The sequence below is a fragment of the Syngnathus leptorhynchus genome, chromosome 11 (assembly GCF_054491065.1).
Source record: "Syngnathus leptorhynchus isolate UIUO chromosome 11, UIUO_Slep, whole genome shotgun sequence".
In the NCBI taxonomy this organism is placed as follows: domain Eukaryota; kingdom Metazoa; phylum Chordata; class Actinopteri; order Syngnathiformes; family Syngnathidae; genus Syngnathus; species Syngnathus leptorhynchus.
The window spans coordinates 7,047,656-7,061,383 of NC_141205.1; the positions used below are offsets into that span (position 1 = coordinate 7,047,656).

General features: G+C 43.1%; 1 protein-coding gene across 1 annotated transcript; it reads left to right on the forward strand.

Annotated features, from left to right (window-relative positions):
* Positions 1–1,210: 1,210 nt before the first annotated feature.
* LOC147049166 (fidgetin-like protein 2) lies at positions 1,211–12,050 on the forward strand. Its single transcript, XM_085924345.1, has 3 exons — positions 1,211–1,314; positions 2,485–2,682; positions 8,494–12,050. Exons 2-3 carry the CDS (start codon positions 2,658–2,660, stop codon positions 9,636–9,638), a joined length of 1,170 nt encoding a protein of 389 aa, XP_085780471.1. The 5' UTR covers positions 1,211–1,314; positions 2,485–2,657; the 3' UTR covers positions 9,639–12,050.
* The last annotated feature ends 1,678 nt before the right edge of the window (positions 12,051–13,728 follow it).

A 13,728-nucleotide genomic window follows, 5' to 3' on the forward strand; every position in this document is an offset into this window, starting at 1 on the left:
CTTAGCGACCTTTTTTTTAAATCAATATTTAAAAAGAAAAACTAAAACTATTACTTCACCTAACCCTAACCAATATAAACACAACTAGAATGAACCCTGCTCCAAAAACTACTGACCTTAAAAAAAAGTCATAACAAAATCCAAAACCATTACAACATTAGTGTGGTTGTGCGTTTGTGTGCATGCATTTGCATGTGTGTATTGACTGAGGTTCCAGTGTTGTGTGTGGAGTGTGTCCTACTGAGCCCTGACTGTTTACAGCGCAGTAACATGAGGAGTTGAGCGGCTTGTCCCGCCTCCACCATAACTCTAAATGCAGAAGCACAGCTGTGTTTCCACGTTTGAGTCGCTAAGCAAAAAAAAAGACACCAGAATGTGAGGAAGACGAGAACAAATGCAAACCAGTGTGTTTACCTGTATGAAGAGGAAATGGCTGGTGAGTTACAGGTGAGGAAATTAACCCACATTCAAGTCAAATGTTTGAGGCCAAAGCTGGGGTCATTAGCTCTTGCCCGTCCGTCCATGCATGTGTGTAGGGGGGGATGGGGTACATCAGGAATTAGGTAATATTGACATGCTTGCTGCGGGCCCGCCCACCCAACAATGCAAAGATCAATGCAAGCGATCAATAAAAGTCATTGACAATAACTGAACTTCTCATATGGTCAGCAGAGGAGAAAATTTCCTATTTTTCAGTTGTGTGTGTCCCTATTCATGCTCATCCATCAAAGTGTTCCAAAAGACACATACACACTCGTATGCATGCATGCATGCACATATTTATGCACAGCAGGGGGAATTTTGGTTCTTCTCTGACATGGCATGATTGGTCATATCGCTCCTTCTCCTTCTCCTCCTTCTCCTCCTTCTCCTCCTTCTCTCTCCCTCTCTCTCCCTCTCTCTCTCTCCCTCTCTCTCCCTCTCTCTCTCCCTCTCTCTCACCCTCTCTTTCCCTCTCTCTCCCTCTCTCTTTCTCTCTCTCTCCCTCTCTCTCTCTCTCTCTCTCTCTCTCTCTCTTTCTCTCTCTCTCTCTCTTCCTGCAGAAATTGTTTGAACAAAAGAGGGGGAGGGGTTGTGCAGTTGGGGGAGGGGATGTACGTGTTGTCACTAGGCCAGGGAGGGAGAGGGAGGGAGGCTGAAGGGCGATCGAGGGAGTGGAGGAGAGAAAGATATGGTCCCAGAAGGGATTGCATACACACACACACACACAGTCATACGCACACACACTTCACACACTCTCTGGCTCCCCGGCTCGTTTTGTGGAATGGTGGATTAGTTTTCAAATATTTGGCAAGCAGATGCAGGCATGATCAGGTGAGTAATCATTTGCTAACTTTGAGACGTTAAAGCTCTTGTCAGTTTGGGAATGTTCTGCTCATGTGATATGATCCGTCCCATGTGTTGGAGGACTCTACAATTCTTCCTCCAGTAGTGTGTAGGTCAAGCCAGGGGAGGGAAAGGAGTCCAAACTGTAACACCTCGTCATGGTTAATACATTCTTGAAAATGTCACTTCTATAATTGCTTGGAAAAAGGGTTGAACATGTGAACGTTTTGTGATCTTGTTGTGTGCTTTGCGGTTCTTTTAAAGGATTAAAAACTCACCTGCTGGGTAAGCGTGTGGTTTTGTGGTCAGAGTGTCCAAGTCTTCTGTCTGTTAGAGCATTGAGCAGTACGGAATTGACAGAAACCGAAAGCCCTGAGAGGGCAAGCGTGTTTCTTTCTATCAGCAGTTTACAAAAGACAATGTTAGATACTTTCTGAATAATTTTAGAAGGCAGCCAGCATACGTATCTCCATCCTCTTCTTCCCTGTGGGGTCACTCAGAAACAATGTAAATCACTTAATGTCCAAAAACTGTGGACCATCAATCAAAATTGTTGAGTGCATGTCTAGTCTTTTTTGCAGCTTGAACTGTTGTGAAATACGCCATATAAATAACATTTGCATTGTATAGTATTCATCATCATGCCCACTTCAATGTCTGAAAATATGAAAAAGATTGCACCAATATCTGTTTTTTAACCTTAAAACCAAACATTAAACCTTAACCCTAATCCCCAACACCAACCCTAAACTTTAACGCTAACCCTACCCTAAACCCTCAAGCCAAAGCTTCACCTTACCCGAAACCCCAACCCTAAACCTTAACCCTACCCTAAACCCTAGCCCTAAACCCCCAACACCAACCCTAAACATTAACCTCTCAAGACCAAGGTTTAGCCTAATCCTAACCTTCAACCCTCAGAAAACTGTGATCAATCTTTTTCAAAATTTGTGTGGACATCTTTTACTATGCCAACAGCAATTGTTACAAATATTCAGTCTTACAAATAGTCACCCTAATATTGAGGATTTAACGGACAATGTCCTTTCCATCGGCGCTCACATCTTAATTGTACAGGACACATTTTAGACGATCCCCACCGTGGCCAAATTAATCGTTCCGTGCGCATGACAAGTCTGACCTATGCGCGTTCCTCAGGTGTCTCAGCTGCCCCCAAGTGTGAGATGAACCATGGAAAGGTGCAGAGGTCCGCTCACTAGCCCAGCTCGCATCTGCCCAACCAACCGGGGGTCCTGCGGCATGCTGCGGTGCTCTCACTAGTACCAAGTGGACCCGGTCCTGTCCTCCTTACCTGGGGCCAGGACTGCAGAATGCTCAGTCCTGTCACCCCTTACAGTAAGTTTGCATGCTATTACCCCTTTGTCCAAAAGGACAGAACAAACACCCCCCCCCCAAAAAAAAGCATACATTTTGGACATCATCAGTTTTTTTTTTTTACCGTTATCTCATCCTGTGGCAGCAGAGGACAACAAGGGGGTCATCTGGGAGGTTTTGTAGCCTGGACAGACATGCTAATGGCTTTTACAGCTCGGTCTCCAGACTTTGCTTTGAGGAATTTCACAGAAAGTGTGCAGCTTCTCCTCTTTTTTCAACCCCTCCGTGTGAATGTAGTGCAAGTTTGCAAACAATAAGATGTCTGTCCTCACATTTTTTTTTTTTTAATACAAATCCTAATTATAGTTCTTTGTGAAACTGACAAAAGCAGAAAAAACAAATATCCAATTTAAACAGCACGGTGCAGCACTCCCTTGGGTTAATCACAAGAGGTTGCTATCCAGACTGATGAATATGCTTATATTGATTGACTGGACTATTGATTAGTGTTAGCTTTAAGAGGATTACGCCGCTAACCTGATTGGAATAATGCAACAGGAATTTATTTCAACATTTTTATCAAGTCAAGCCAAGGAGAGGTGAGAAATGTAAGATGGCGGAAGGCTACTTCAGGGAGGAGGGCCCTTTTTTTAGGTTAGACACAAGTAGTGCTAGCGTGCATCTGTCACATTCCGCCCTCCCAAAAAGACTCACGTCTTCTTGTTACATTATTTCTATTTTTTTTTTAACCCACCACTGTATTAATTACCTGGTTGCGCTTCTAGTTTGCAGCACCGTGCAGCCAGTAATTAGATTTAGTTTTTTTTTCTGTCACAATGTGACATTAATAGCGTAATGTTACAGTCACCCTTTTTTTTTAGTGGCCAGTTAGCAGAGTTAAAGCGATTGTGTGAATGTAGCTGGATTGTTAGTAAACTGGTGTCAACAGCCTCTCATTAGTTTTGCATTGAAGCGCACATTAACATGCCCTCCGCCTCCACACACGCATTAGGCTTCCATTACAATTAAAGCAGCCTTGTTAAGCAAATTGTAGCACATCTTAGGTCCTCATTAGATGTCATAGCAAAGATGTGGTGGAGAAAGGAGCAAAAAAAAAAAAGAGCACAGTGAAGGGCAGATGGAAAGGACGTGAGGAGGGACTGGTCAGCTGCAGCCTGATATATGAGTGGACACAATAAGCAAAAGGGGGCCAGGCCGCCCTCTGCCACATGTGAGGGTGTGTGTTTGTGTGAGAGAGAACTGAAGAGATGGGGGAAGGGAAAACTGACCACACAGGCTCGGACACAGTCGTCTTTTACAATAGTGCGAAGACAAGGAGGCTGCTTTCAGAAAGGAGGGAAATGAAGCTCAAGTAGAAAACCAAAGTATTGTTTGCTGTAAGATTCATTTGGGCTTGTATTCGTGCAAATGTTGAAATGTTGTAAAATCTCATTTATGACAATACAGTCAATTGTGGCCTGTGCAGCGTTGCAGCAAAAGAGGAAAATAGATGAAGTGTTTTTTTTTCTTTTCTAAAGCAGCTCCTTCACTTATGTTGGACTCTGCCCACTGCTTACATAACAATGCAGCCCCCCTTCCCTCTACAAGCAAAATATATTGTTGCATTAATAAGGCTCCTCACAGCAGAGTGAAGGTTTTAACTCAAATGACCCAGTAATGTGCAAAATGGGGCTTATTTCTCAGCTCCGTGTTCACGTACAGTTCTTTCTCTGTAGAAGTGGACAGTACGTGTACGGCGCACGGACAGAGAGAGGATATGTGCTGTGTAAATAGATCGCAGGTTAGATTCCTGGAATTCCAGCAGCCTGACTCATCTGAAAGATGACCAGGAGTCTCTCTCTGGCTATTTGCTGGCCCAGCCGAGAGCTACGCTGCGCCAAAAGGCGCATTTCACTTTTCACTCGAGCAGTGCTGTGCAAATGTCCGTCCCGTCGGAAGTGGAAGATTTTGTTTATTGGGAGTGGAGCACAAGCAACAACAACTCTCGCCGGGTGTTTTCTCTCCCCCCCCCACCCCCTCCTGCCTTTCCACAGCCACCTCTGATGCTTCACAACCCCCCAAATCCCATTCCCTCTCGGACCCTTCCCCCACATCTACTTTCATCTAATTAGCCCCTAATTACTCAAACTGACCATGCAGTGGACTTCGGGTCCAGTTTGCTCCTGCAAACATCCACAACTTGCATAAGTTATGTTCTACTTAAAGCAAATTGTCATTTTGATGGGCGTAATTACCAGATTGTGCTTGCGTCACTCTCAGTCAATCTATGTAATTGAATCAATCACACGAGTTGAACGATTTAATTTGCTTTTAATCATGAATGAATTGGACCGAGCTTTATTTTTCCCGCTGAGGTCAGCCTTCCAACAGCACACATGCAATCGTTCATGGCAACTCTTTGTGCTTCTCCTGCCTCGACATGCTCTGTCATCTTCCGTAATGCTCTAAGGGAGAGGTCAGCTCGAACTATTTGTACTCTGAGGCCTTCATAATTACATAAAGGTTGACAGAGAAGACAAACTTGTTGAAATACAACCTGTAAAATTTATTTTTCGGGTGATTCTTTTGAAAATAGGATGCTAGCATATATATTGGATCCATCTTACCTGTAACACTGCAAGAATTCATTATCAACAATCAAATTGTTTAATTCAGCAATGCTATACGGACCATGTACACAAATATTTATAATCAGAAGTCTGAACAGAGGCGAGTCAATTTGTCATTTGTCAGCGTCCGGGCCGGGCCACCCTTACGTCATCGTCAATATATCATAATTTTAAAGCCGAAACTAAACTGTAACTGTCAGCCACTCGTTCCGTCATGGTTCTGTCATCTCTAAATCACGTTCACCACTGCTATTTTAGGACCCATAGATCTTCTTCCTTCTCCTCCTTCCTTCTACTACTTACATCACACACGTTCACTGCAGTGTTTACCTCGTCACCTACATACGGTAAGAATGAAAACAAAGACGCTAGATGAAGCCATTACAAGACTGAATCTCAGAAAATGATCAAATTACACAATCATAAGATCCCGCTTGGAGGCCCTAGATCCAATAACTGGTAATGACCACAGAACCTCAAGCACCATTTAGGTCAAGTTTGCTGAACCATGAGCGGCTACTTCCCCATGTAGGCGTCATCCGTGCGTTCATAGACGTGTGATGTACATCAAACTGGCAGTACGACTGACTGTATGATGATCACACTGATTAAGGAAAGCTGTCACATTACCAAGCCGGCTTAGTTCTCATCTTTGTCTACTGCTAAGCCAAGCGTGGCCAAGAATGGAGGGCTCTCGATAAATTCCAAGCCAACACCAGTTGCTAGATTAGGGCCGGGGCTGCCTTGTTCATCCCTCCTAATTCCTGGGCTACCCCCCCAACCCAACCCACCCGCGCACCCATACGCACCCATCTGACACAGATGTCTGATGCTCCAGCACACATCGACATTTTTTTAATGGGTCACTGAAATGCACATTTGTAAAAGCACCGCTGCAGGAATTACAGGCAATGGTGTGTGATAAAAAAAAAAACAATTCTTAATTTTCCACACATTTTAGGATCCCTCATTCTCAGTGTATGATTTAATTATGACTTTTTCCTCAATGCATTTCAATGGGCGTAAATGATTTTTACCATTCGTTGATCGGTCCCAATCCCTCACGTGGTCAACTGTATCGTAAATAAACAAGTTGTTTAAATAAATAGAATGGATTGGTCGATCTCCTGATTGGATCTTAATCAGTGTTCAAGGGTCATTTAACACTTTTAATGCTGATCGCTCGAATCAATTAACATATGTTCCCTTGTATTGCTGCATGATTATTTAGACTGAGCTTTTGGACATCTCTCACAACTACTTGATTGAGCTTTCCAAGAGGTGCTGGCGATGTCTTCAATTTGTCTGGCCGAGTGTCAGATTGCGACACTACGGCGATAAAACCCGTGTACGCTAATCCTTCATTAGTCTGCTTTCCCAATCTGCACACACATCTCTAAATATCTGAGATCTGTGATTCACTCCCAATTTTTACATTCCATTCTGTTGAATTTTGATGAGGATTCCAGGTCATACGAGATTACTGTGCTCAGATATGTTTTTGAATGAATTATGGGCCATCTGCTGAAGACCGGATGAGAATAGATTTAAAGTACATCTCTGCAAACATTATAAGCGTTGATCCGACACTAATTGAAATTATGGATGAAGTGCTTTGCTAAACTTTTGTACATGCAGTAGCTGCAAAGTGGGATATGGAATGTTAATTACTCAAAGCAATATCATTTTTTTTTTTGCTTGAGGAGATTTTTATTTTATACGACGGATGATACAAAAACACACTAATTTTTCTCAGTTTTGTTTCTACAAATTTATGCACATGACACTAGGAACAAAACAACGAGGCCCAAAAGGCTTTGCTGAGCAAAGTCAAGTGCTCATGTTGACCCAATCAATACATGGTAATAAAATTGTGAGGAAAATGCTGACCATGATTAAATGCATGACTTTGTGACGTAACAAACGGTAAAAGTTATTTCGGCTTTTGTTTGTTTGTGTGCCTTTTTGACATTATAGTGCCCGTGATTGGATCAGCGCCTTGATCGGGCATTCCCTAGAGTGTAGGGATTTCTCCCACCCTGGGTGGGGCTTCTGATGGCCAAGAGCGCTTCCATCCCTGGAATGGATGTGCTGGATTATTGGGCTGAAGGATCATTTAATTTAGGAAACAACATGTGGGCCGTTTAGAGGCCCATCTGGTGGTCCTGGTGGACATGTGACATTGGCGGCACTAATCTGCATGTCAACCACGTCAAAGTAGAATGAGCAAGTTAGTGCTCGAGTGTGTAGATTTACATTTTGTCTTTCAGATGTTACACTAACCCTAATTAGACTTTTACAGTTTTAAAATAACACATCATCACAACTGTTGATGATATGACCATTTAGAAAATGCTCTTCTGCAGGGGAAGCTTTTATAAATCAGCTGCTTCTTCTTCCTCTTGGCCCAAACCTGGGGTCAGTACAGATTAAAACACTCCACAACGCATGGAATGTCCACCTAATGCTAGTCATGTAGACCGAAGAAACGAGCCAAGGGTCCCTCCGCTTGTGGAAGTGTGTATAATCACATAGGAACACTTTTTGGACTGCTGAATCAAGTGCTACTGTCAGCATGCGGCATAACAAAGTACTGTGGTTCCCCGCTACAAATGACCCTGCCCACGTCCCCCCCCTCCGTCCAGCATACCCCTGAGGTTTGGGCTGAATTAGATCATACGCTCGGTGGGGGTGGTTTTGTTGACTAGGAGAGTCGCTGAGTGACAACAATGGCCCCAATGTGAGTGAGGCAAAGGCAGAGGACAGAGCTGCGGCCAGTGGAGGCTTATCGCCGTGGATACCGGGCTGGGGGCTATGTTGGCAGCTTCTCATAAAGATTAGGACAGTTGTCCCCAGTGCCTCAACGAGATGGTGTGGAAGAGCGCAGGCTAAGCGTTGACATGATGCTCAGCTAACCAGGGTGACTCTTATCTTCCTAATCTCCTTGAAAGCAAAATATTCTATTTTAATCTGGACAATGGAGTCCTGCTAGAATACTGCTTGATGTGGACCACGTTATTTTTTTGCAATTTTACGGAGTTTACGTACAATACCAGGCAATGTTCATCTTCTGGTTTTAGTTTTAGACAAGCAAGTCCCAACTTCCAAAATTGCTTCATCACTGAGTGACTGAATATGACTTGCCGGTACCAAAGTCAGGCAAGTCAAATGTAAAGGAACGTAACTGTTGTGTTCTGCTCAGGTCTATTGAAGATGCACTGGTCTCCGGAGCACACCGCCCCTATATCTCAGTGGCCTGAGCAGCACCTTGACGTCACCTCCACCACTTCGCCCCCGACGGTCCACAAACATGAGCCCTACGCTTCCGCCGCTCGCCGCAATTACGCTCACACAGGTTACCCGTGGGCCAGCGATGACATATCAGCCCTTACCGCTTCTTCGCTTCTCAAGCGCTATGCCGAGAAGTACTCTGGACTGGAGCTGCCCTACGAGCGTCCCGCTTCGGTGGCCTACCCAGAGCCCGGCGCTTTTTTGAAAACTGAATCGGAACCCTGGGCTCTCAGCCAGGGCATCGAATGCTACCCCGGAATCGAAGCGCTAACTGGTGCCAAAGTGGGCTCCGGATCCGCGGGCGTCCCCACCACAGGAAGCGTGACCGTCGTGAGCGGGAACTTAGCCTCGGACCCGAGCTACGGCGCCGCCGGCTCCTGCGGTGCCCCGTCGTCCCAGGACTTCCCTCCTGCCTACAACAGCACCTACTTGTCTTCAGGATACTGCCCGCAGCCAGGCACAGCACTTCCCCCTGCCTCTCTTCACTCTTTGCAGGCCGCACCCACTCTGGTGCCCAGCTACAGCACCAGCACTCCAGTCTACAACTACCCGCCGGGCTGCTACCCCCATAACAGCCTCTCTTCCAGTTACAGCCACCCCAGTGCCTCCTACTTACCACCGGGGATTAGTGCCCCTACCCCTTTGGCCCCCAGGCCCACCATGGCGGGAGGCAGTTACAGCTACCCGTCGCACAGCCTCGGAGGGGGCGGCGAAGGCGGCGCGCCGATGAAACGCAAGGCCTTTGAGATGGGAGAAGACGGACAAGAGGGAGCCGAGGTGGAGGGATCGCGCTACAGAAAATATGGCAACGGCCTCAGCAAAGGAAACGGGCACGGCAACGGCTACGACATAAGCGGCTCCGGATCGGATCCGCAGCCCTACAAACCCGGGAAGCCCCTCATGTCACCCCCTTATCGCGGGACAGGGGATTACAGCCCACCATCCGGCCTGGCGGTGGAGAATGCATCCGGGGAGCACAGCTTTCCTCACCAGAGGATGCCTATGAAGATACCGGCAGCGCATGCGCGAGCTGAGGATCCCTCCGCCGGCCACTGAAGCTTGGCTTTCCGAAAAAAATTCCCTTGCGCTTGGAACCAGACGTTTGAACCCCCGAAACATTTGCAAGTATCCACAAACATGTTTGAATATCACTTGCAACCACAAGAGGGCACAATTATACTAATACCTCATCTTTTCCATTATCCATGTTTTCCCAAAGATACACATAGGGGCATTTTATCACGTGAGTATTGTTGGAGTATTATTGGAGCATTCTCTCCATAGATAAAGAAAGTACAAATGTATGCTTCTCTCAGGATATCTATTTATTCCTTTCTGCTACTATGGCAGAAGCACCGTGGAAATGTTGCTTTGGTTTTTTTTTTTCTCTCCATAAAGTGGCGTAATTGTATGTGGCCACGAGTGTTACCGGGCCCGTGACTGCAATGTCCTCGAGCAACCCCACAAAGATCATTTCTGACCAAAAAGTAGGCAGAGCAATAATTCAGAAGGTGAAATTGCCGAACGACTTCAGCACAATCATTTAGGAGCTGATTCAGAGGCGATGGGAAATTGAATGTTCGGATACTGTATACTCTTTTGCTTCCTGCCTCTTGTTTTCCACCTGTTCAATGCTACTGTTGTCCTGTTTATACAAATCATGCTGCTTCTATAAAGCTGGCCTTTACGTCGTTTTAGCACAGGGCCTCATTCCTGTACAATTGAAAATATTTTTGGCAGTATACTTGATGTACGCAACAATGGGGCACGTTGTTTACACACAGATGCTTATTGTAAAACTTTGACAAGAATCCAGCTTCTACTTTGTCTTAACTACGAGCAACAATCATGCAACATACTGCTGAACTTAATGCAATTGAGCGCATATACACGCGCAAAACGGGCCTGCTTGGATTTACTTTGCTGATGTTCATTGTCTTTAATTTTTTTGCCTCTTGAAAGGAAGATTTATCGTCATGTTATTGAATACTCAGGAAGACTATTGTTACCTCAGAATGATGATAAATTAGAATGTATGTTATTACCTTTGGAGTGCTTGTTGGGAGCCATTTGCAGCTAAACTGGAGCTGTTGAAAAGCAAAGCATACTCTGAAATCTTCAGGGAATTTACAAGGCCTTTGACAATAACAATGAAAATGCGCAGACACACACACGCACGCACGCATGTACGCACGCACACACACACACAAAAACACACGCGCACACACATTGCTTTGTTGCTCTGGGAAGAAAAGTGGCGATATTTGTACCAGGGCCTGAAATGTTGAATGTAATTCAGATCTATATATTTTTTTTTTTTTTAGAAATTACAAAACATGCCATAATGTACATCAATGACATTTTTAGATATATGAAACATATTTTCTTCATGTATAGATTTCCTTATAGATTTTGGCGGAGAGATGAACAATGTTATGTGTTAGTTTATGTAGTTTGCAACGACCCAAATGGTTTTATGAACAAACCACGCATGATGGAAAATTGAATAACAAACACGCTTCACTATATGTTATCAAAATGTTTTTCAAAATGTCTTAATGTCTAATTCCTGTTCTCTGTAGCATCTGATTGTTGAATTGGCACTACAATGGAAGAGGTTTATTGTGACAATATTGCTTAATGCCATTTTGTTAATCAGCAAAATCAAATTTAGGAACATGACCCTCATTGATTGTCAGATTTGGGTTCAAGAGAGCACAAAATGTGGATTAGATTCAGTGTGGAAAAAAAATGTATCCCAAAAAAAGCAAATACATGCCAATCCAAGTGTGACCTCGTCACACATCTTCAAATTAAAATAAGAGATTAGAAAGGTGATAAACTAAACCCCAGTGTTTTAAAAAGTATTTAAGCGCTTAGCTATAAGAATTGAATGCTCTTCTGTGTCACACAAGCAGTATGCTACACAAGCTGTTCTCATTTTATTCAACCCAGAATGGATTTTAGTGTTATCTTTTTCTCTTTCTTCTTTTTTTTTTTTTAAATTTTTCAATGTTGTATCTGGTGCATTCTCAGTAACCATTTCTACCTCATCTTGAAGACATTGTACATGGAAATATTTATCTCATGTCCTTTCATATGCCAGATTAGGAGCGATGTTTCACTTCTTTGACTTGTTATAGTCTACCTCAGTTAAACTGTCATGTCATAAAAATGATATTGTAACCGCACCCCCAAAAATCTAAATTTGGACTCTTCTGTCTATCAAACCAAAAATGTTTGACGTTTGAGTGTTGTCTGTCACTAAAATGTACAATGTTGACAACTACACGTGGCAATGGTGTTTTCTGTTCTAGATCTTCCATGACAAACGATCATGATGTGTCATCACTGAGATTTAATCTGTAATCTGTTTGTATTCCTTTCATTTCATGTTGAGATTTAAAGGATGAGCCACACAAAGAATAAAAAAACAAAATTACTTTAAAAGAGGGGTGTGTAATATCACTGCCCACATTTTTTTTTAAATAAAAAATTATTAATTTGGTCATTGGTCTGTCCTTAAATCATCATTTACTCTGCAGACGCGAGCAGACAACTAGAAGATAGATTGCAAGTATCACAGCGACACCCTCAGGCTACTATTGACTTGTAATTGGTGATCAAGCAGCTACGGTTTGTTTATGACAAGGACAGAATCAAATTGTCTTAAATATTCTATCCCTATGCAAAGATAAGACTTGATTTTATGGTGTTTTACAAAATGTGTATTATTGCACTTGTAGTTTGCAGAAAAGAATTACAGCGCATCGTATTTAGCGGTTTAATTAAAATATTTCTCCATTATACCTCACGAGAGGACGTTTATCTCTGTAAACATGTTACGATTATAAACATTTTAATAGCTCTGACAAAGTTGATCAAAGATAAGCATGTCTTTTAAGTGAGTGTATTTGTTTAAAACAGCCAATAGAGGGCGCTAAAGACCTGAAAAATAAATGATGATGGCTCTGATGATCTAGATCTGATGATCTAGCAAAGAAACTATCATGACATCATCCAAGCATGGGCGCTTATTAGCGATGGTTGGAACAGTTATTAGACTAAACGCCAGTACATCTTTACTGAAATATAAAATATGCACATTTCCCCGTGAAACGTTTGAGACTAATCAGCACTTACGCTGCAGGCCGATTTGCATTCTTGATTTCCTCCTGCCGAAACAGAATGTTGCAAAATGTTGATGACTGTTGATACTTGACTAGGACAACAATTCAGCTATTGCAGAGGACACATAAGAAACATGACTTAGAATTGCCAACTGCACTAAAAGGTCTATTGAAATACATGCCCACCAATGCACATACCGAAACACACTCTGTCATTTTTCCATTCAGATGGGAAATTCAGGACCAGAAAGTAAACACCCAATCACAAGCAAGGTAAACGAGCATGCGCATCTTACCTGCTGGTTTTATCTATAGAAGCACCTGCAGCTAAAGCCAAACTATGGTAGGGATTTAACGTTTTGGACGAGGATTTTCCATCTCTGCAAGAATTTAAAAAATAAAATAAAAAAGTCAGAAACAAGGACTCATGTATTGCACTGGATGTATCAAACATTTTTTTCCAGGTTGAAACCAGCTGCAGAATTAGTTGACATACCCTAACAAAAATGTTATTATTATTATGTGCGACATTGGTTCTCCTCTGCCACCTACTGTATTGTGCACATGGGAGATTATTTACCGAGACAGTCAGAAGACAGAAAAATATCAGTGATGAAAAAATTGCACTCTAACCCTTTTCAAAGACCAAATTTAGTGAATCTGAAATCTAAGTGTTTCAGAAAAATGGAGGTGGAGATGCTGGTCCAGAAAGTATAATCCCTGCCACAATTTGGCTTCAGCCACAGCAGATGATTTTACTCAACCTGCAGGTAAACAATCTTATTTTTTACTTTCTTTTGCAGATGATAATGGCATGGCAACATATAGGAGATTAAATCTGTTTGGACAAATCATACTCACTTGAAACTGGGCTGCCAAAACACATGCTGTGAAATCAATACAATGGACTGTTGCTAATGAATTAATAAAATTTCATCTCTGTTGCAGGCTACTGTAAATGTAGGACACATTTCCTCCTCTCAGTCAAGCCCTCTCATAATCATGTCCACAATTTT

Excerpts from the sequence above, each read along its gene's own strand:
- LOC147049166 (XM_085924345.1), top strand. The coding sequence starts at position 2,658 with ATGCTCAGTCCTGTCACCCCTTACA. Across the intron at positions 2,683-8,493 it reads CAGTCCTGTCACCCCTTACA|GTCTATTGAAGATGCACTGG; the intron begins GTAAGTTTGCAT and ends TGTTCTGCTCAG.